The sequence below is a fragment of the Dipodomys merriami genome, unplaced genomic scaffold (genome assembly GCF_024711535.1).
Source record: "Dipodomys merriami isolate MVZ:Mamm:240054 unplaced genomic scaffold, mDipMer1.0.p SCAF_8, whole genome shotgun sequence".
In the NCBI taxonomy this organism is placed as follows: domain Eukaryota; kingdom Metazoa; phylum Chordata; class Mammalia; order Rodentia; family Heteromyidae; genus Dipodomys; species Dipodomys merriami.
In genome coordinates this window covers 58,904,050-58,928,113 of record NW_027206401.1, presented here as the reverse complement: position 1 = coordinate 58,928,113, position 24,064 = coordinate 58,904,050, and the positions used below count along the sequence as shown (strand labels likewise).

Genomic DNA, 24,064 nt, shown 5'->3' with positions numbered 1-24,064 from the left:
AATCTTGATCCTGTTGATCCAAACTTCTTAAGAGCCCCCAGTGCCCTTCTAGAATCTACTCCCGTGTTTTAGAAAGGAATAAACAGACTCATGTAATTCTCAGCTGCTGATGGGAGGACAGAAGCCTTGCTAACTAGTTCTGCAGTTGTTAGGTTTAGGGTTGTCCAATTTGAGCTACCTTTAGAAAGATCTGTACATACTGTGTCCTTATATACAAATTTATTATAGTTATTATAGTCTCATAATTCAGGAGAAAAGCAGAGTTTGCAGTGCCAAGCCAGGGGGTGTGGGCTTGTACTCCTAGCACTTGCAGGCTCAAGCTGGAGAGTTGCCAGCCTGGGCTTATAACAAGGAGACAGTCAAAAATACAACAGAAAAAAATTCTGGCTATCCTTTTCAGTCTTCCATGGTCACAAGCTGACAAAGTTTAGCATTTTATTTCATTTGAAATATTATGAGTTTGTTCAAAGGTTTAAACTGTAACACATCTTGGTATCCTTCCTTCATCAAGAACACATGTAATGAGAACAAGATGTTTTATTTCATGCATCGTCTAGTGCTTTCTTTCACATCCATTGAGATTTAACTATGACTGTATGGGAATTGCGTTTTTAAATATCATTTATATTTTATATTAAAATAAAGCAACTTTCTTTTTTTTTCTTCCTATTTAGATCAGCCCTAAAAGTGATGTTTGGTCCTTAGGATGCATTTTGTACTATATGACTTATGGGAAAACTCCATTTCAGGATATAGTTAATCAGATTGTAAAATTACAAGCCATAATCGACCCTAATCATGAGATCGAATTTCCTGATATTCCAGAGAAAGACCTTCAGGATGTATTAAAGGTAACAACAGTACAGTAGAGTCAAAAGATAATATTTCACATTTCATAGAATTCTTTTAGAAGAACTAGTAGAAATGATTGGAATGGGATGAATGGATTAAATACAACCAGCTATTGAAGGGAACTGCTGACTGCAGTGAAATTTAAAGCGTTATTTATTTAAAGGTGTTTTTAAAAAATGTAACGACTACTTGGCAATTTTGCACAAATGACTTGAAATTTAAAAAAAAACAAAACTTATTGTTTGAGTGGGGTACCTATAATACAACTTCTGTAATATGTTCTAGAAAAATACCGGTATCACACGAGAAAACCTTTTTACAAAACAATCTTTATTTTTATAGTGTTGCTTGATAAGAGACCCTAAACAGAGGATATCGATTGCCGAGCTCCTGGCACATCCTTACGTCCAGATTCAAACTCACACAGGTACTGCTGCCCACACAATGCTCCACCTTGTCACTGAGATGAACAACCAGCTAGTCACAACAAAAACCAGAAGCTAGGTTGGCTACTTGTTTGCAGCCTGCCTGCCTCCTTCCTTCCTTGAGGAAGTTGCCGTTAGGCCGAGTAGTAAATAAAATGGTCTTTCTTCATTTTACTTAGCCTAGGTAAGGGCTACGCAGGTCATTGTGCTGTTCCACTGAATGTATATATTGTGTGAGTGATTTTGTTTTTGTTTTAAATCGAGCTTGCCGAGTAGAACTTGTGATCCTCCTGTCTCAGCCTCCAGAACGTGTTATTTTTAACTGAATTTTTGTCTTTCTCGTGCCAGTGTGTTGATTGCATATGTTCTCGTTTATTTTATAGGAAACCAAGTAACGAAGGGCAGCACTGATGAGATGAAGCAATTTCTGGGTCAGCTTGTTGGGCTCAATTCTCCTAACTCCATCCTGAAAGCTGCTAAAGTGAGTGCGTGTGCTCTGTACAACGACTTGTTCACTCAATATAATTGGGCATTGAAAGAAACAGGTCACCCAAAGGAAAAGTGGTCCAGCAATCACAGCAATTGTAATGTGCATTTACGCATTGAGACATTTAACGATGCTTTTTGACAATTGCAGGTCATTTTGATTTGTATTCTCATTGTACGTATAGCACAGTTTCGAGTCCATGGTCTTACAAAGACCATTCAAAAGATTTCTGTCAGCATCGAACTCATAAACTGATATGATAAATTGACAACCTTTTGTACAGCTAGTTAAAGACAATAGAAATAAATAAAGGGGAGGCTGGGAAGGTGGCTCAGTGGTAGCGTACTTGCCTTGCATGTATGAGGCCCTGGGTTCAATTCCTCAGCACCACATAAGCAAAAAGAAAAAAGCAGGACCAGGTGTTGTGGCTCAAGTGGTAGAGGGCTAGCCTTGAGCTGAAGAGCTGAGGGACAGCGCCCAGGCCCAGAATTTAGGTCCCACAATTGGACCTAAAAAGAAAGAAAGAGGAAGAAAGATTGCTGTCAAAGCTTATACTAAATTCATCCAGAATTACATCTTTTAAAGCATTCTGTCTCAACACCATTCTTCATACTGATACATATTAAACCATAGGGAAACAACAGGATTTGTCAGGTATAATGCTGGCTTCTGTAAAGCTCCACACAGCAATGGGTACTTTTTCCAAATCACAAGTCTCTCGTTAGGGTTAAAATACCTGGTTATTGGTGGCTCACGCCTGTAAATCCTAGCTACTCAAGAGACTGAGGTCTGAGGGATTGTGGTTTGAAGCCAGCCCAGGCAGCAAAGTCCCTGAGACTCAGATTTCCAATTATCCAGCAAAAACCAGAAGTGGTAGAACACTAGTCTTGAGCATAAAAGAGCTCAAGTACCGTGCCAAGGCCCTGAGTTCAAGTTCTAAGACTAGCACACACACACACACACCAAAAACAAAAAACAAAACTTGTTAAATCATCAATTTTGGACGGGGACACACACACACACACACACACACACACACACACACACACACACACACACACACACACACACACACACACACACACACACACACACACACACACACACACACACACACACACACACACACACACACACACACACACACACACACACACACACACACACACACACGTTAACACTGTGAGAGTTTATTGGTCAGCTGATCAATTGATATGTTTCATTTGTAACATTCTGAAACAATGGAAGCTTGAGCTAACAACATTCTTAATGCTAAGAGAGTATAGTCAACCACAGGTGCTAAGAGCTTGAATACCTTTCTGAGCCAGATCACTATACATTCATTATTAGATTTGCATTTTATATAAATTTTCTTTTTTTTTTGTCAATCGGGAGCCTGAACTCTGGGTCTGGGTGCTGTCCCTCAGCTCATCAGCTCAAGCTAGCACTCTACCACATGCGCCACAGCGCCACTTCTGGCTTTTTCTGCTTATGTTGTGCTGAGGAATTGAACCCAGGGACTCATGCATGGGAGACAAGCACTCTACCACTGAGCCACCTTTCCCTCCCATATTTTTATCAATATAAATAAGGTGGATTTTGATCACTTTGAATCACTGAAGTTAGATAAGCCATCTTTGTAAATGAGCTGTTGGCTCAGCTATCATTCAGTGTTCCTTAAAATTACATAGATTTTACTGTGGGTTTATATCCATTGATTCAACCAGCTGCAGTTCAGAAATAGCTCGTGTGTACTGCACATGGAGAGGTTTTCTTGTTATTTTCCTAAAAAAATGATTTGTATCATGTTCACATTGTATTAATTAGGAAAAGCAATCTAGTAATCTAGACATAAAGTATGTAAGGATGTGTGTGTATGTGCATGTGCATGCATGTGTGCAAATAGTACACAGTTTATCAAAGGACTAGAACCTCTGCAGATTTAGGAGTCCAGAGCGGGGACAGGGGGATCCCATACTGGAGACACACAACAGACAACTCCACCTGACACCTAATTGTATTTATGTATGTAATAACTTAGTACCCTCCTTATTAGTTTAAATATACAAAGTTTCTTAATGAAAATGCTTTCCATATAGGAAGTTTTCTAAGAGTAACTTTAAGAAAAAGTAAGGGAACTTCAGAAGACCTCGAAGATTTACATGTGTGTCTATGAATATCTATATTTTCTTTTGGAAATCCTGAGGACCATTTTATGATAGCCAGTTCTTAAGACCAAGTTGAGAATTCTTAGCTCCACTGGTTTATAAAGTAATTTCTCAGTTGTATGAGACAACTTAGTAGATTTTAAAATACATCAGTTTTTACCTTACGGATATGATACTACGTTGAAAAAAAGTTATAAAACCGATTTGTGTTTTTCATTTCAGACTTTATACGAGCGCTATAATAGTGCTGAAAGTCATGATTCTTCGTCATCTAAAACTTGTGAAAAAAAGTGGGAAAAATAATGATGAGCAGCTACTCAGAACCTGTCAGATAACACTATAAAGTATGTGGGGTGCATCCACGGTACTCTGGAACCTCGGAGCTATGAACTGTAAAAAGTATTCTGTAGATTATCCTCAAGAGGAAACTGTAAAATAGCAGCCATTAATGGCACTGTATATATTAAATTAAAGAATTGTTTATTTCCCTCTTTTCTGCTTTCCTGTAAATCAAATCTCTTTGCCAGCATTTCACACTGATGTGTGCACAACTGCAACACATTCAGAAGGACTCTGTAAATAAAGCTTCGTGGCCTAAAGTGACCATAACATTTCAAAGTGGTAAAATTATTTTCTCAAAGCAAATATATTGTTAACAGGCTAGCCTAATTTTTAATAAAAGTTGCACGAAGAGAAAGCTGGACTAGGCCTTACTAAGTAAACTTTAATTAATTTACTTCATTGTTATTGTAACGGTGATTACGTAATGAGTGCATTCCTTTTGTGTAGTGTCTTCCCTTCTCTCTCATGTACTCCCAATCCCTCCCTCCCTCCTATCTCCACCCACAAGGGTCCAGTGAGATCTACTGCTGTACTTTTCCACCTTTTTTCCTCAAGTTCTCTACCCTCTCAGAGATAGACACATGAATACACCATATATAAGGAATACAGAATCATCAAAAAAATAAAATACAGAAAGAAAAAGAGATCTCTTGTTTCCATATCTTGGAGTCTATATGTGTATATGTATATGTATATATATATATGTATAATTTTATATTAAATATGAAGAACTTTTAAAAAGAAATTGCCAAAGTGTTTGTCTAAATAGATGTTCTATTGTGGCACTAAGGAAGTCCATAGTTTTAGGACTTCATGTGACTCCTTCAGTTCTGCCTGTGATTCTTTGTTGTGTTTCTTGGTTTCATGAATGCATTCATGGAAGATTTTTAGAATCTTGTTGGGTTCTGTGGTGGACATTGTGTAGGGCATGGTTTGAATATTTTGAATGCCTGCTTGGTTTGGTAACGTGGGCCCATTTTGTCTTTCACACACACACAATCACACCTACACAGAAAATTTTAAAACTGCCCCTGTGACTGATTGCAATCAACACACACACACACACACACACACACACACATTTTATAACGTGTGTAGGGTCTAATGAGACAAGTTTCATTATGGTTCTTGTCCTGACGAACTTCATTGTGTATATACAGGTTTTCCAAAACCAGAACAAAATGGGGCAAAGCACTTGTAAGTCACACACATTGCCACATAGATCACTCAGCCTGTTTCCTCGTTAGACTTTTTTTTTAAGAAAAGTTACATATGTTCACAACAAAACTGCTCAGAACATACAGAATTCCTGTGTATTTACCTCATCCATCACTCAGAACTGCCAGCATCCTGTACTACAGTATTGCTTTTGTGATGATCCAGGATTCTACGCTCAACACCCAACAGCCATTCTTGCTGCTGTACATTCTAGCATTTGACAAGTTCAATGGCAGATGTCCCAGGATGGTCTCACTGTCTTGATAATCCTCTGGTCTTTGTCTGTACCTTTCCCTAACCCCCAACTCTGACAACCACGGGTCTTCCTGTCTCTACTTGTAAGTTAATACAAGCACCTTGGGATTCCAGGACAGGAGCCAGCGCATACCTGCATGATGAGGAATCTTAAGGAACAGCAAGACAGACCTCCTCCCCTCCAGACTGGTTTCTTGGGTGTTTTTTCTAGACTAGCAAATGCTCAGTAGCACTTACCTTGCTGGGTTCTCAATATTGTTTTTGCAAGTGTTTGGGCTTGAATGTAGGGCCAGGGTGCTCTCAGATTTGACTCTCAAATTTGGTGTTTTACCACTTGAGGCACACCTCTACTTCTGGCTTTTTGTTTGGATTTGACCGCCTGGGCTGACTTCAAACCATGATTCTCAGATCTCAGTCTCCTGCTAGAATTCCCCAGGTGTGTACCCTGCATTTATTGGGGAGGGATCATCAGGGGTTAATAGTTTATTTAACAAGTAAAGCCTACTCAGGAGAATGAGCAACGGGACCCAGAAATCGGTTGTCCTGAGCCCAGCTTTCATTAATACTTTGATCCCTTAATTCTTCCTGGTTTTTAGTTATCCTTTGTTACGTAACATTACCCACCATCCACAAAAGGAAATCCAGAAATTGGCTTTAAAACCACAAGCTTGATGCCACAGTTTCTGCAGGTCTGGGTAATGAACGCATGGTAGGTGGTGCCTCTGGTTTAGGGCCTTCCGTGGGGCTTGCAGACCATTTCCAGAGTGCATGCGGTCTCACCTGAAGGCTCGTGCAGAGGGACCTGGCCCGGCTATTTGCTGGGAGGAGGCAGTTTACTGGGCCTCCAGCCTCTTGATGCTATTTTGTGGAACTATACAAGGTTTCTGTGGTTTGAACTGTTTAAACTTGCAGCCAGCCACCTTGCTGAATTCTTAGTACGTCTCACTTCTGCATAAGATTCCCTCTCACTGGCTCTCCAAAGGACAGGCTTCTCACCCATTGTTGGTACCCACACCCATGTGATGTTGGAGCAGCTGGCGTTTTTATTGGGAACTGGTCATGCAGATCCCTTTGCTTTCCCTGTACCAGAACTTCCTATCTCAGAAGGAAAGCAGTGACTAGGCACAGGGAGCTGCAACTCTACTGGTACCCAAGCTCCCAGACTTCAGCCATGGGCCAATCCTGCAAGGAGGTCACTTAAAGATATCAGTTTCAAAGCCGGGCGCTGGTGGCTCACGCCTGTAATCCTAGCTACTCAGGAGGCTGAGATCTGAGGATTGCGGTTCAAAGCCAGCCCGGGCAGGAGAAACCGTGAGACTCCTATCTCCAATAAACCACCAGAAAACCGGAAGTGGCGCTGTAGCTCAAGTGGTAGAGCGCTGGCCTTGAGCTGAAGAGCTGAGGGACAGCGCCCAGGCCCAGAGTTCAAGCCCCACGACCGACAAAAAAAAAAAAAAAAAAGATACCAGTTTCAAGCCTGCTTATGTTAACGCCTCAAAATATACTTACTTGGCCAGGGGCCAGTGGCTCACACCTGTAATCCTAGCTGCTCAGGAGGCTAAGCTCTGAGGATAGAGGTTTGAAGCTAGCCTGGGCAAAAAAAAAAAAAAGTCCCTATGAGACTATTATCTCCAACAAACTCCTCAAAAAAGGCCCAAAGTAGCTCTGTGGCTTTAAGTTGTAGAGCGCTAGCCTTGAGCACAAAGAGGCTCAGAACAGTGCCCAGGCCCTGAGTTCAGGCCCCACAACTTACCAAAAAAAAAAAAACCCAACAATTTGTGATTAGCTGGGACTTGAACTCAGGGCTTAGGCACTGTCCCTGAGCTTTTTGTCTCAAGGCTAGCACTCCCTTGAGCCATAGCTACTCTTCTGGATTTCTTTGGAGGGGTGGGGGTGGCAATTGGAGGTAAGAAGAATCTCATGGACTTTCCTGCCCTGACTAGCTTCAAATCTTGATCCTCAGATCTCAGCCTGCTGAAAAGCCAGGATTACAGGTGTGAGCCACCAGCACCTGGCTGAGATTAGCTTTAAAAAAAAAATGCTGTTTGATTTTACTTTTACCTTGTCTCTTAAAAACATCCTCAGGGTGGTGACTAACCTTGAGCTTTCTAGTATTTACTTAATATTCTATTAAGGGATTTGTGCAAACACAAGTCAGATCGCCTGTCTCCTCTGCCCCATCCAGACCCATGGAATCTGGAAGCAATGCTCAGGGTGTGCGTGCCGGCCACATGGTCTGTATTGTGAAGGTGTCTGGTACATTGCCTGTGGCTCCTAGACTTCTCTCTTCCAGAATAGTTATTCATCGGTGGTCACTTGGCCTTTTCCCTCATCTCCTTCCAGCATTTATTCAAACATCATTTTCTTCTTCCAAGTGTACATTTAATATTACCAGACAAGACTGGTAATATTACCACTCAAGACTGGTTGCTACGCTCCATAACCTCTTTCTTTCCTGCTTTTGTACTATGTGTCTTTTCAATTTTCTCTGTGATTGACTGCAATACCAGTTCTCTCACTGGTGGTACCAACCTGGGAAACCTTTTGAGTGTGTGGTGTGTGCTGGTACTGAGCCTTGAACTCCAGGCCTTCTCTCTCTTGGCTCTTTTCGCTCAATGCTGGAGCTTTACCACTTGAGCCTCATCTCCACTTCCAGTCTGTGAAACATCTTACCTATTTTCTTCACTACCATATAATGGTTCTTAGTGCAATGTCTCTTCCGTAGTTGGTACTTGATATATCTCTGAATGAAAAGCTCCTTCTTGGGAATGGACATATGGCTCAAGTGGTAGAGTGCCAGCCTAGAGTGAAAAGTCCAAGCAAGAGTGAGAGGCCCAACTTCCAGCCCCAATACCAGCATACTCCCACATCCCTCTCCCCTTCCCCCAAACTCTTTCTCCTTGAATAAGAATTATCAAATGTGTCAGGCACAGGTAGCTCACGCCTGTAATCCTAGTTGAGATCTGAGGAGCCTATAGTTCAAAGGCAGCCTGGGCGGACAAATTCAAGACAAATTCTATCGTCAAGTCGCTGGCAAAACACTGGATATGGATGTATGGCTCAAGTTCTAGAGTGCCAGTCTTGGGATAAAAAGCCAAGTGAGAGTTGCAAGGCTCTGAGTTCGAGCCCCTGTATTGCCTCCTCCCTCCACACACACAAAAGTTATAAAGTGTATTGTTTTATGGAGAAGCGATAAGTGAGCAGATCAGAAAATCCTCTGATGTTCCAAACAAAAAGAATGAGGCCTGGTCTTTCCAGATGGCCTGCCTTGCAACTCTGAGATTCTAGAAATGAAACATTGGCTCTCACACACATTTTTTTTTTTTCCAGCCAATGTCCTTGGCAGAGTGGATAATGTACAGAATGAGGCCTTGGCTTTTCCAGAAAGATACAATGTGATGCATGGTCCTAAATGAAGAACTTCCCTGTTAAAATAAGAATAAAACTGAACCCCTGTCCTCCAAGTATTTATTTCAGTGGTTTTATTCCTCCTGTGGTAAGAAGGAGAAGGACTTGGTCAGTTGATTTATCTGTGGCTCTATCACCGATGGCAGTCAAATCACAGGTGTTGACAGGGCACTGGAGCTCGTATATGCCCTCCATCCTGGAGGGCTGAGGACAGGAGGCCCGGATGTAGCCCTCCCCCTCCACTCTGTCACCATCTCTGAGGCCTGGCTCCCCTCTCAGCTGGACAGTCCTCAAGGACTCTTGTCAAAACCAGAATGGTTCTCCACTGCCAGTCCTGGCTTTACCCAGATTTTCCATAGGGCTGGAAAGGGCTCCCCCTGGCGGTCAGGACAAGAAGTGCCGAGGGTGTGGCCCATCCCAGAGTTGGGAGCCAGGGGCTTAGTAAGTCAACCTTGCCAGTTCTCATCCCAGCCAGCCCCAGGGTGGGTGTGGGGGAAGGAGGGGGTGCAGAGAGCAGGAATTTCTGGTCTGGGTGTGGAGTCTGTGCAAATGGCTGATTTGAAACAGTGCTATAGGGTTCAGTCTGGGACAGGCGTGTAAGTGGGTCAAGTTAGATTGGATGGCACCGTCAATCACAGCTTGCCCAACTGAACCTGTGAATGCCCACAGCACTCTTGGTGCACCTCTGCCAGTCTCTCTTTCAGGCTGTCCTCCCTCACCAGCTGGGCCTTGCTGCTTCATTTTCTCTCATCAGAAGCAACATGGACGAAAGCTGGAAGGATTCTATTCAACCAGGAATTCACTGTGATGAACACCGAGTTTAATAAAGTCTTCCCGGATGACTACATGCAATCTTCCCCTTTGTTCTTGCTGTTAGGTTTGAACTTTTAGGTGTTTTCCCCTTTTACCTCCTCTTTTCCCTCTTCCAACAACAGAGTGCTTAGGTTTGGTGATTTCTTTTTGTGTCTGTGCTGCCCCTTTTCAGACCACCAGCCTTATCCTTGCACTCGGTTCTCACTCTTCACAGTGGTCTGTAATACAGTATAACAACACTAAACTCAGTGCTGTGGTTGCCATCGGTACTAGCTACTCAGGATGGGGAGATCTGAGGATCTTGGCTGGAAGCCAGCCTGAGTAAGAAAGCCCTTGAGATGCTTATCTCCCCAGTTAACTACAGAAAAGCTAAAAATGGAAGTGCACCTCAGGTGGGAGAGCACCAGCCTTCAGAGAAAGAAGCCAAGTGAGAGCGAGAAGCCCCGATTTCAAGCCCCAGCACACACACACACACACACACACACACACACACACACACACACACACACACACACACACACACACACTCCCAAGTATAACCCCTGCGTCCTTCCCTCCTGTGTCTCAAGTTTCATTTAAAAACTTGTTAAGACTTGCAAACTCTTACAGGCTTCATGACCTCCTGTATCCGAAATTTGGGGGTGGGATGCTATAATTTAAGTGGGGCCAAACCCCCGAGGAACATGATGACTAGATCCACCTGCTAACACTAGTGTTTCATCATTTGTCTCTTCAGCACCCAAATATTGAAGACTCCTCATTCCCTATAGGACTGAGTTCCAACTTAATCCTTAACCTCATTGGACTTCCAGGTCTTCCACAATCCCATCAACTGCAACTCCACTCCCTTTCCTTGGACATTCCAGCCATTGTGGGCTCCTCCCATGTGTAGCTCATAATTACTCATGTCCTGAGCATCTTTAGCAACACAGATGTGTCTTAACTCTGAACTTCCTCTCAGAATGTATTCTGGACTCTTGACTTTTAGGGCCTAATGCATCTACCCCTTCACACTTGCTCAGTCTACCTTACATTGACTTTATTTCATGCCTGTGAATCTAGCTTCCCTAGAAAGAAGATATGCTTCTTGAGGTTTTTCTAATATCCAAGTTTGTATTCCACTTACAAGGCCTAATTATGTCCTTATCCTTTACTCCAGATGTTTGCACAACTGGCCTGATAATATGAAATGGTGATGTATTTGTGTAAAACAGATTCCCAGTGCCACACCCTAGGCTTTCTAAATTAGAATCTAGGGTGGGTCCTGAGAATGAGCATCAGGTATTCCCATTATTACACAAGTTTAGGAAACACACCTGGAAACCCAAAGTGCCCAAGCTTGTTGGTGTGTGTGTGTGTGTGTGTGTGTGTGTGTGTGTGTGTGTGTGTGTGCTGGTACTGGGGCTTGAACTGGGGCTTGTGTGTGGCATTTTACCACCAGAGCTATAGCACCATTTCTGACATTTTGCTGGTTAATTGGAGATAAGAATCTTATCTTTGATTTTTTGTTTAAATAGTCAATTTTTAATTAAAAGTCTAATTTTTGGTTTGTTTAAACAATGTCTTTTCCATTAAAAGAAACAAACAAGCCAGGCACTGGTGGCTTATACCTGTAATCCTAGCTACTCAGGAGGCTGAGATCTGAGGATCGAGGTTCAAAGTCAGCCCAGGCAAAAAAGTCTATGAGATTCTCATCTTTAGTGAACTACCAAAAAACAAGAAGTGGAGCTGTGGCTCAAGTGGTAGAGTGCCAGCCTTGAGTGAAAAGGCTTAGGGACAGCACCCAGACCCTGACTTCAAGCCCTACTACTGACAAAAAATAAAAAAGAAGAGTCCCATCATGGGCTTTCCTGCCTGGACTGGCTTTGAACTATGATCCTCAGAACTCAGCCCCTAAGTAGTTAGGATTATAGGCTTGGCTTATTCTGTTTTTTCTTATTTACTCAATATTTTGCTTTATTTTATTTTGGGAGCTCCATGCTGGGGTTTGAAGTCAGGAACTTGTACTTACTAGGCAAGTGCTCTACCACTTGAACCATGCTCACAGCCCTGGCTTCTTTTACCCATAAAGTGGTAGTAATAAAAACTAGCATGGTTGTTTTGAAGAGCAGATACAATGATGCTTGAAAGAGGCTTAGCATGTTGCCAGACATTTAGCAAGAAGTCTGTATATCTGTTATCTTCATTACTGCTTTGCAATAAAACTTCAGTCTGATTAGTACTTTCTAATAAAGATGCTCTAATGGGAAAAGTGGCATCTGGGTTGGAATTCTGCCACTTTGTGACCCTAGGAATGTCATGTAACTGCTCAGTGCCTCAGCTCAAATCCCCATTTTACAGACTAAAGCATTGTATCTCAGCTGGAAGCTGGTAGCTACTCAGGAGGCTGAGATCTGAAATAAGTGATGAGACCAGGTCTGGCCTGCGCCATCTTGGCCATGTGGTGGATAATAGAGTATTGGGCTTAGCTGGCGCCATCTTGTCTTCATGGTGGAGGAAGAATTTCTCGAGGCAGGGGCAGGTTACTGGACTTACCAGTGTTGGGTCATGAACTCTCAAGCTCCCTGTGACCCTGCTCCCTGATCTGACCCTATTTAGGCCCAGACCAGCTCAGGCACGGCTATGCCAGCCCTTCTGTCTCTGTGTTCATGCTCTTTGTCTCCTGGCGCTCCTCCTAGTCAACACTTCAGCTCTCCATTGGAGCTGATCTGCTTTGTTGGTATGGTTTTTCTCCTCTTTCCTCTGTGGTTCTCATGGCTCAGTTTTCTAACAGTGTAAGTGTCATAGCTGGGCTGCAGATCTTTGTGACAGGAATTCATCTACAGACCACTGGCACTCCAATAAAGGCTCAAAATTAGACCTCTCAAAATGTGTTTTCTCACTGTACAACATGAGGATTGTGGTTCAAAGACAGCCCCAGCAGAAAAATCCCTGTGAGACTCTTAACTCCAATTAGGCACTCAAAACCCAGAAATAGATGGGCTGGGAAGATGCCTCAGTGGTAGAACGCTTGCCTTGCATGCATGAGGCCCTGCGCCACATAAGCAGAAAAAAAAAGCCGGAAGTGGCTCTGTGGCTCAAGTGGTAGAGTGCTAGCCTTGAGCTGAAGAGCTGAGGGACAGCACCCAGACCCAGAGTTCAGGTCCCACAATAGGACCCCCCAAAAAAACACCCCACAAAATCAGAAGTAGATCTGTGGTTCAACATGATAGAGGGCTTGCCTCTAGCAAAAGAGCTCCAGGACTTGAGTTCAAACCACACACCACCACCAACAACAAAAATAAACAAACCTCAAAACAGCAAAAAAAGCAGCTTTGTATCTAGTCACAGGTCATTATAGGGGACTAAATATGGTAAAAACAAAATGAAAAAAAAACAGTACAGGGTTTGGAATAAAATTTCAATGAACATCAGTTAGTTTGCATTTTCTCCTATACTTAACTGGCCTTGAGATTTTCTGACTTTAAAGATGTGATCCTTTCTTGTTTTTTTTTGTCGGTCGTGGGGCTTGAACTCTGGGCCTGGGCGCTGTCCCTCAGCTCTTCAGCTCAAGGCGAGCGCTCTACCACTTGAGCTACAGCGCCACTTCTGGTTTTCTGGTGGTTTATTGGAGATAGGAGTCTCACAGTCTCTCCTGCCCGGGCTGGCTTTGAACCGCGATCCTCAGATCTCAGTCTCCTAAGTAGCTAGGATTACAGACGTGAGCCACCAGCACCCGGCTGATCCTTTCTTGTTTTGCTGGAGCCTGCAGGCAACGAAAGGGAATCCTGAATTAGGGGGCGAGGATGAGGAAAAAAAAAAGATGTAAGACCAAGGATGGGGTTGGGAGGTCTGCAGCTCAAGAATGCAACAGTGTTTATTTTTAACTTTCCCTAATATATACTATTAGAAGTCAAGAGGTAACATAAGGTTACAGTAGTCCAGAAAAACAAGGAAATTTTCAGTAAAAACAGAGTGTAGTTAAAAACAAGACAAGGTCAACTGACAGAAAGTAAAACAAACTCTGCAGACATAGCAAAGCAATTCCGGGCACCTGGTGTTATTTAAGTAAGCCAGTTTCTTGTATGTGCCTTTAAGTGAGCACAGGGGTCAAGATGACCTTTGAGCTTTACTGTGGGCTCCCAACACTTGCTGGCAAAGCTGGACTTAAAAAAAAACCACTATCGGTCCATTTCTAGATCAGACCTGGCACTTCATGGCCTATACTTCAAGTTCTATGTTCATCCTTTCCTTCCCTCCCCCTTCCTTCCTTCCTTCCTTCCTTCCTTCCTTCCTTCCTTCCTTCCTTCCTTCCTTCCTTCCTTTCTTTCTTTCTTTCCTTTCTTTCCTTTCTTTCTTTCTTTCTTTCTTTCTTTCTTTCTTTCTTTCTTTCTTTCTTTCTTTCTTTCTTTCTTTCTTTCTTTCTTTCTTTCCCTCCTTCCCTCCTTCCCTCCCTCCTCTTTCCTTCATCTCTCCCTTTGTCTCTGTCTCTCTGTCTCTTGCTCAGTAACTTGGTGGTAGGCAGAGGGGCACTGGGGACCAGACAGGGGCTCACATATGCACTCTGCCTCTAAAGGACCTGCCCTTGGCACCATCCCTGTATCATGCCTCTTATGGCTGGAGGTCAAACACTACAGAACATAACCATTCAAATATTAAAAAGAATAGCCAACAATAAGGGAGTGAGAACACTGATAATATATTTGATGTTTGGAGCAATTAAAAAAAATTAAAACAAATGTTTGAAGGCCCCCAAATTCTGAGTGCTTTGCTCAGACATCCCAACAAAGCTCCTGTATCTAAGGCTGTCTCCTCCCCTCTCCCTGTCCACAACCACAGAACTGATTTCCACCCCTCCCCCACACCCCCGATTTCTTGGAAAGCTGAGGAGCAAATGACAAATAGAGAAAAGTAGACAAAGGGAAAATGACAAACCTAGAGAAAAGTTTAGAGACTATTTAGAAAATGAGTTCATAGGGGCTGGGAAGGTGGCTCAGTGGTAGAGCGCTTGCCTTGCATGCATGAGGCCCTGGGTTGGATTCCTCAGCACCATATAAGCAAAAAGAAAAAAGCCAGAAGTGGCGCTGTGGCTCAAGTGGTAGAGTGCTAGCTTTGAGCTGAAGAGCTGAGAGACAGTGCCCAGGCCCAGAGTTCAGGCCCCACGAGTGGACATCCCCCCCCAAAAGAAAAGAAAAGAAAAGAAAATGAATTAGTAATGTTGGAGATAGACTAGAAACTTCTCTTAAAAATAATTCCTTGAAGGGCTGGGAATTTGGCTTAGTGGTAGAGTGCTTGCTTAACATTCACGAAGCCCTGGGTTCAATTACTCAGTACAACATAAACAGGAAAAGCTGGAAGTGGTGCTGTGGCTCAAGTGGTAAAGTGCTAGCCTTGAGCTAAAGAAGCTCAGGGACAGTGCCCAGGCCCTGAATTTAAGCCCCAGGTCTGGCAAAAAAAAAAAAAAATTCCTTGAAGTAGTGGTACTCACTGGACATTATGTGGAAAATGAACTAAACAACTTATGGGTGGGGATGGGAGGGAAAAACTGGAAGACAGCAGGAGAAGAGGTGACAGTGTCCAAAAGGAAATGGACTCTTATCTGTAACCCCTCTGGGTTTTTTTTTTTTTTTTTTTTTTTTAGCATTTTAGAAAAAGAGGAGAAAAACAATTCATTGAAGGTAGCTTTATTTTCCTAGCATGAAAATAAATAAATAAATGTGCCTTATTCTCTTTATTCTGCTGGTCAGAAGATATGGATTTTTTTCGCCCTTTCCTTAGGCTGTCCTAGAATTGATCATTCTCCTACCTCTGTATCCTGGAGCCAAGCTGTGATTACCAAATGTGATCCCCAGACCTGGCTCCATTCTTCTCTTCCTTGGGGGTTTTCTTCAGATAGCTCCAGATACTTTCGTCTGGTGCACGTTGTTCTAGGTGAAGCTTTCCAGGACTTTGCTTCTTCAGACACTAATTGCTGCTTTCCGTCTCTCCCCCCCAACTCCCCCAGCCCTGCAGCCCTTTCCCCTCTGTGCTTCACTGGGTTCTTTTTTTGGGGAGGGGAGTCCGGTCGTGGGGCCTAAACCCTGGGCCTGGGAGCTGTCCCTCAGTCTTCAGCTCAAGGCTAGTGCTCTACCACTTGAGCCACAGTGCCACTTCCAGCTTTTTCTTTTTGCTTATGTGGTGCTGAGGAATTGATCTCAGGGCCTCAGGCATGTAAGGCAAGTGCTCTACCACTGAGCCACCTTCCCAGCCCTTCATTGGGTTCTTACCACCCCACCCCCTCAGTGGGGGCTGGGAAAAGTGGTTCTATGCTGATTGCCCACACCTGTGGACCACTCACTGACCTGCCACATGTTGGTTTTGTCACTTGGTGTATGAGGTAATAGCGCCAAGAATAATCGCAACACTTTTGTGAGCCATGTTGAAATGTATCTTGTTATGTGTTGTTGGAGGTGCCCTAATTAATATGCCGAGTCTTGTTCAATTTCTTTCCCAGTTTCTTTGCTGTTGGGGCTTGAACTCAGGGTGTGAGCCCTGTCCCTGAGCTCTTTTGCTCAATACTACCACTCTACCACTTGAGCCACAACTTCACTTCCACCCAGCTTTTCCGTGGTTCATTGGAGATAAGTTTCACAGCCTTTCCCATGCTGGCTTCAAACAATGACCCTCAGATCTCAGCCTCCTGCACAGCTAGGATTTCAGCTTTGAGCCACAAGCCCCTAGTTGAAAACCAATTTTTAAAAAATTTACCTCTGAGAAGTTGTACAAATTTACCTTTGAGTAGTTGTACAAAGGGGCTTTATTTCCAAGTGTCAGTATGTGAGTACAATGCATCTCAGATTTTTTTGGTCCAGTCGTGGGGCCTGAACTCTGGGCCTGGGCGCTATCCCTCAGCTCGTCAGCTCAAGGCTAGTGCTCTACCACTTGAGCCACAGCGCCACTTTTGGCTTTTTTCTTTTTTGCTTATGTGGTGCTGAGGAATTGAACCCAGGGCCTCAGGCATGCAAGGCAAGCGCTCTACCACTGAGCCACCTTCCCAGCCCAATCTCAGAAGATTTTTATGTGCACAGCTGAGTGTCCTGCTGCAAAACATGCAGTTCTAATTGTGAGGCTTGGCAAAAAGGAAACTACCACATGGCTCAGGAAGAAAAGAGTTTATTGAGTGGAGAGCAAACTGTTGGCCCACCTGACATGGAGGTGTGCAGAGGGAGAAGAGAAGAGAGGAAGAGAGGGAAGTTACAGTTGGGAGGGATTATATAGGGAAAGGCGGGAAGGTGTGACCACAGCAGATGTAGACGTGACCTCAGAGCCTTGGGAACTTCTCACTGCTCCAAGGAGGTGTGACTGGGGTGGTTCAGGAAGTGACCTCAGAGTCTAGGGTGTTTGCTGATTCACAGTCAGGTGATTGGCAGTCAGTGATTATTGGTTTGGGTCAGGTAATAAAGTGGGACAGCGTCAGAAAACTGTCGTGTTCATGACCAAGACCAGTAGAGTTGGGTACGCAAGAACCTGCCAAGAGATCTTGAGAGAAATGTGACATGAAAATTGAGAATGCAAACTAAAAACAAAACCAAAGAGTAAGGAGAGATGAAGGCCATCCGCAATCTGATGCTATCATCTATGGTATAATCTCAGCAATTTAATGGATCTTACTTTCCTCACCTATGCATGGCTTCATACCTTCTGAATCAGTATCTTCTCCCCCCACCCCTCCTTTTTTAAAATCATTGCCAGGCACTAGGTGACTCATATCTGTAATCCTAGTTACTCAGGAGGCTGAGATCTGAAGATTGCAGTTCAAAGCTATCCCAGGCAGGAAAATCCATGAGACTCTTTTTTTTGGGGGGGGGGGGGTCAGGTCGTGGGACCTGAACTCTGGGCCTGGGCGCTGTCCCTCAGCTCTTCAACTCAAGGCTAGCGCTCTACCACTTGAGCCACAGCACCACTTCTGGCTTTTTTCTTTTTTCTTATGTGGTGCTGAGGAATTGAACCCAGGGCCTCATGCATGCAAGGCAAGTGCTCTACCACTGAGCCACCTTCCCAACCCTCCATGAGACTCTTATCTCCAATGAATCACCAGAAAACCAAAAGTAGGGCTGTGGCTCAAGTGGTAGAGTGCTCACCTTGAGCAAAAGAGCTCAGGGATAGAGCCCAAGCTGCAATTTCAAACCCCATGACCGACCAAAAAACAAGAAAGAAAAGAAAATCACAATGTGTGGGAGAGATGAAGTGGAAGCAAAGGATATAAAAATAGTGAGAGCTTTGGTCACTGCTAAGGAAATACTAGCTCTAACACCCACATCCCACAGCCTTGTGCAAACTCAGCACTGTTGAAAGCAACACAAAGGAACATGCCATTTCTCTGGCAAATACAGTCTTAATTGGATGTTTGTCATCAGAGATTGGATGTCAATGATGTTCATATCCCCAGGTATTTTGTGCAGCAGGTGCCCTGTGGTAGGAGATTGGAGAGAGGTTTCTTAATTCAGAGTCGGTGACAAAAAACATGCTATCTTTCGATCAGTTACTGTTAAAATATGGAAACTGGGTCTAAGTACCACCATCTCGTTCTCACTGCCATTCTGGCATCTTCATAAGCGATAGGGACTTTTATCCAGTTCCAAAAACCCTAATGGTGAAATAAGTCATTCTTTGCATTGCAGATGTGTCATGTTGTTTAGCTCCAGGAAAGGTTTGCTCCAGGGAATGCTTGCCCTTGATTGTCTCTCTCCGCCCCCTCCCCCAGGTAAGTGGCCCTTGATTTCCCCCCATGTTTCCCCTAGAAATTTGCTTTACTTATGTATATCACCTTTGTTAGGTTTAGTTCCCCACCTCAACCATGTGGTTTTTGCCCGTATAAACGTTGTACTAGCTACATTCAGGGTGGCAGGTTCTTTGGGATATGAGCCTGCTTGCAGTCACTGGCTTTGTAATAAAGACTCCCAATTTGACCTCTCAATGCTTCACTTCTCTGTCTCTAGCTGATTGAATTCCTATATAACACCACCATGTGGGGAATGGAAAGAAAGCTCAAGAAGGTTGGGAATCCCCTGAGGAGAAGCTGAGGAGTCTTGGCAGCTGTGTGTGTGTAGTCTCAAAACAAGGGTATGGAAAGATTAAATCATGGTACATGAGTATATTGTATAGGTAAGCCAAGTACATGATATTACAAGTCAATATTTGTACTTAAGAAATGAGTAGCGGAAGTCAATGCAACATTGTTGTCATTTCCTTTTCCGGATTCTGCATTATACCCACATTAGCAGAACTCCAGGGCCCAATGCACATGTGTGGAGATACCAATGATTCTTCCATTATCCTGATTTCAAAGGGTTAAAAAGTTTAAACTCAATTATTTAAATGTTTTGGGGGATTTTTGTTTGTTTTGAAATAGGGTCTCTCACTATATTGCCTATCCTGACCTCAGGATCCTGGGCTCCAGTGATTCTCCTGCCTCAGTTTCCGGAGTAGCTGGGAGTACAGGCACACGGTATTATGCCTGTCTTTTCATTCTTTCCTTTCTACTTTCCTTACTTTCTCTCCCCCCTCCCCCCAACCCCCGTCCTGGGGCTGGAACACAGGGCCTCTTACTTTTTGCTTGATACAGCTGGTGCTCTACCACTTAAGCCCCATTTGCACTTTCAACTTTCAATTGGTTAATTGGAGATAATGTTATATGGGAATTTAATCAATGAGATACAGAGAAGCCACACAGTGAGAGGTTGAATCAGGTGTCTTTATTACAAAGCCAGCAACTGCAAGTAGACTCATGTCTCCCCCACCAAAACTTGTAGCATCGAACGCAGTTATTACCAAGCTTATAAAGGCAAAAACCACATCAAGACAGATGTCACATGGTATGGGGACTAGCAAAGCATGTTTCACAGAAGCCAAGCAAGCTATCTAGGGGGAACAATCAGGGACAATCAAGGACCAGTGATCTGGGGGGAAAAAACAAGGACAACTAAGGGCAGGGAGCAAAACTTTTCTGGAGCTAAACAACATGACACATCTGCAATTCAAAGAATGACCTATTTTACCTCTAGGGTTTTCAGAACTGGGTGAAAGTTCTCATCTATGAAGGTGCCAGGATGGTGGTGAGGACAAGATGATGTTACTTGGACTCAGTATCCATCTTTCCTTCCCCATTGGTTTGATGTACATGAAATCAAATCAGTGAGAGGACAGTATTGGGCCCTTAGGACCATGAGCTTAACTGGATTACTATAATTTTGAGCAAAGTTTATAAAGCAATTGAGAAGACCTGGGTCTTTGGGTACATAGGAGAAGTAGAATTAAGAGCCCCATGGCTGCAGATATCACAGTTGTTAGCCATGGAGACCAATTAAATTTCCAAACTCTGCTTTCTTATTTCTATGTTTTGTCTTCCCACAGGGAGGCTCTCCTGTATTAAATCGGTTTCATTAGCATAAAAACATGCTGTGCGGAGACCCTGTTGGAGAAACAGAAGCTGCAACCCCCTTTGGTTTTGCCCGCGCCGATCCCAACTGCAATCTGAGGAGTCTCCAGCAGTCAGAGTTGGCTCACTATGACCAATACCCATATAAATAAGGAAGCTTTGAACCTAAACATAGCCAGCAACCTTATCTCAGGTCAGGCTGGGTAAGGTTTACAAATCTATGTCAAGCAAAGAAGGCTTTGGGGAGTTGCATCACGGTCAGCATGATGCGAAAGTCTTAGTTTCAGTGAATCTGAAGTGATGTGTAGATTCCCTCTCAGATGCAAGTGAGGCCATCTTAAACCCACACAGAATCTCCAAATTGGATGGGGATCTGAGCTGGGCAGTCACCGTATATCCCAGGCCTGTTTATGCACCTTCTGTAAGATCTGCAGAAACTTAAGTAAGGTTAAGTTTAGCCAGTATTTTATTTTTATTTATTAATTATTATTATTATTATTTGCTGCTGCTGCTGTTGTTGTTGTTGGTTATGGGGCCTGAATTCTGGGCCTGGGTGCTGTCCCTCAGCCCTTCAGCTCAAGGCTAGCACTCTACCACTTGAGCCATAGCACCACTTCCAGATTTTTTTGTTTATGTGGTGCTGAGGAATCGAACTCAGGGCCTCATACATGCAAGACAAGCACTCTATCACTGAGCCACTTTCCCAGCCCCTAGCCAATATTTTAGAGAGAAGCCTGAGGAGTAAGGGAGAGGGGATTCCAAACATTATTTTGAATCGGGTAAATCCCGCCTTATAGGAAGTATACTGAGTTTTTCTACCCTCCCTGAAAAGGGGTCAATGAAAACTAGGAGTTATTTAAAACCTAAGGTATGGGCCTAACTTCAGTCAGTCTCCCAGTGCTCCTTGGGAATGTTTCCCTCCTTACTCCTGAGGTGTCTTTTTACCCTGTTTTGCACAGGTTATTACTTCAGCTATCTGTTCTAATTTAGGAACAAAGTAGTGTCCCTTTAGATGGCTCACAGTCTTAGTTTGTTCCCCAGTGAGTGGCTTGTATACCTGGTCGCTCAAGGTTCTGCCCAGAGCTTCGGGTAAGAAAATCCTACCGTCAGGTAAGACCCACCACACTTCAGAGTTTTGTTCTCCTCCCAACTTCTTGGCTGAAAGTTGTTCTTCTGAGTATGCTGGCTTGGATGACAGGCTGGGACTGGAATAGTCAATTTAGGGGGCCCCACTGGTTTTAAGACAGCAGTGGCATTGGCTGTGTGATTTCCTTGGGCTACCAGAATTTGATGCTCTGGACAATGTAACAGGGTGACAAACTTTTGGTAGTTAGATTACCTCCAATAAGGCTAGAATTTTTCTGGGCAAACACAGAAGGCTTGGGCCTGTAACCATCTCTCGTAAGTGCTATCTCCCTATTCAAGATGGTTTGCACTTGTCACCAGTGTTTTCTCATGCCTATTTTTCCTAATCTATCCTGCCTCATTTTTCCAAAAACATGACTTTAGTCCCTCAATCTTAACAGAAGTTGATGAGCAAAGATCCATCTTCTGTAACTGCTTTAAGGTGAGTAAGGGTACAGGCCTTGCCTAGCCAGAGACTTGAAGTTTTATACTACCAGTGGGTGACATGGGAAACTCATCTGTTGGATTGCCAGGATCAGATGTCACTAGGTGCATTTTTTTCCCATTCCAAACTGGAAAGAGAGCTATCTGAGAAATTAGGGAGGATAACAAGAAACAGAAACAGTGTAAGGAACAACCAGTCAATATTCCCCCATATATTAGTACCAAAATGAAAAACCATTAGGAAAGGAACTTATTAAACCAAGAGCAGATACAGTGTTCACCTGAGTATTCAGATCCTGAAGAGTTCAGGGGACATTTTCTGAGTTTCTGGAATATACACACAACATTTAACTTTTTACTGCATCAGTTTCTTTTTGGGCTGTAGTAAGGATGCTTAAAACCATACTATTTTGAAGGACAGTTTGTCTCATCATTTTTTTTTTACCTCTGAATTAATCAAAGAGATCCCTTGGCAGTATCATTGAAGGCTTACTGGATGTATTTGCTGGAAAATGTCATATGCCATATGACATCCTCCTGTCCAGCAGATGAAATGGAGACAGAGCCAGGTGATCATACCAGAGGGAAAACAGACCTAGTCCACCTATGTTGTAATGCTAGCATTGGTGCAGGCTTTGTTAAAGTTGGGAGCCACTGTAAAAATGAGTTACAGTTGTAGGAGTATAGAGATAAACTGCATAGGGTCCCTTACATCTAGGCAAAAGTTGATCTGAAGGAGTGTAAAAGTCATTTTTATACAGCAGGCCAGTATAGCCTGTTTAGCACTCCAGTTTTCAAAAGCATTTTCTTGTCTGACTGGGGAACCTGATCTTTGCTGACCCTCACAACATATTACAGTTATCTGTGAAGGTTTCCAGATAGCTTTTAATAGGGACAAAATCTCGGGTCCATGTTTATTGGGAAGTTATCAGTAGCCCAACAAACCTCCTTTTTAAAAGTGTCTGCGTGGACATAGTAATACCAAGAAAGCATTTAGAATCTGTATAGCTTTGTATGAAGACCTCTTCACCTGTGGCTGGTGCCAGAATAAAATGTACTACCAGTTAGGCCTTGAGAAATTACTGGTGGTTGGGTTTTTGTTAATTTTTAAAGTATCCCCCATTTATCAACCCTAGAATTTTGGGGGGACTTACTATAAATAGACATGATAGTTGATAGATATAAGTTCCTGTCCAGTTAGAAGGCACACAGCTATGGGCACTTGATAGACATACTTATGAACTATTTACTGATGAGCTCCTGGCTTTAGTTTTGAAAGGGCAAGCAGTTTTTCCAACTGCTTCTGGACAATCCCTCATTGCCAGGACAGGCCTTGCCCCAGTGGGTGTCTTCTCCTTGCTTGGATAATGTCCCAGATGGCATTTTTGCTCATTGCTGTGATGACATGTTGCAGTTGGCTAAATCCCACATTGGAGGGGGAGGGGGATGGACAATTTGGGTAAGAGTCAGTGCCAATAGACCTTTGTATTTCTAATTTAAGCAACAAGGAAATCAATAGAAATAGTTGTAAAGCAGGAACTTATTAAGTGGAACTTATTAAGACTTGAAGTTAAATCTGACAAACATGTAAGAGTCATCTGTCCCTCTGTGGTTCTGTATCCAAGCTCTGTAGCCAAGGCATCTTACATAGTTGGGAAACAGACATAGTTAGACTACAAAAAATAGCCGTTTTAGTTAAAAGTTGTTCATTTGAAGGACCTTGACATAAACACTAAGTGAACCTTAAAATTAGCCTTAGTTAATTTTATGTCATTAAAAACATGACAAACAATAGTATACAATCAATTACTTTTATAGATGGACATAAAGAATGGGATACTGGTTTTACAGTGTATTAATTGTGGCCTTAAAAAAAAATCTTTAGATCAGAACAATAGCTAACTCAATTACATACCCACTGTACTAACTTTACTAATACCAGGTTATTTTGAACATATTCACACACACACACCCTTGTGCACAAATATCTTCAAGTGTGTTTAAGTTTTAATAATGAAAACCTGCCACAAGTTTTCTGGAATTCCAGTGACTAATGACATTTTTGCCCATTGTATGATACAAACATGTCATCAGTACTCAGAAACAAAGACTAACTTTTTCCAGGAATCAA

The 24,064-nt window shown here is 43.1% G+C and overlaps 1 protein-coding gene across 3 annotated transcripts in view; it reads left to right on the top strand.

Moving 5' to 3' along the window:
- Positions 1–4,423, top strand: part of Ttk (TTK protein kinase) — a 34,851-nt gene extending 30,428 nt beyond the window's left edge. For all 3 annotated transcript variants that reach the window (XM_070010111.1, XM_070010109.1, XM_070010110.1), the window contains exons 20-23: positions 675–851; positions 1,195–1,279; positions 1,661–1,758; positions 4,155–4,423. In XM_070010111.1, the coding sequence (XP_069866212.1) occupies positions 675–851; positions 1,195–1,279; positions 1,661–1,758; positions 4,155–4,235 (441 nt within the window). In that variant the 3' untranslated portion in view covers positions 4,236–4,423. The remainder of the gene's footprint in view (positions 1–674; positions 852–1,194; positions 1,280–1,660; positions 1,759–4,154) is intronic.
- Positions 4,424–24,064: the final 19,641 nt, after the last annotated feature.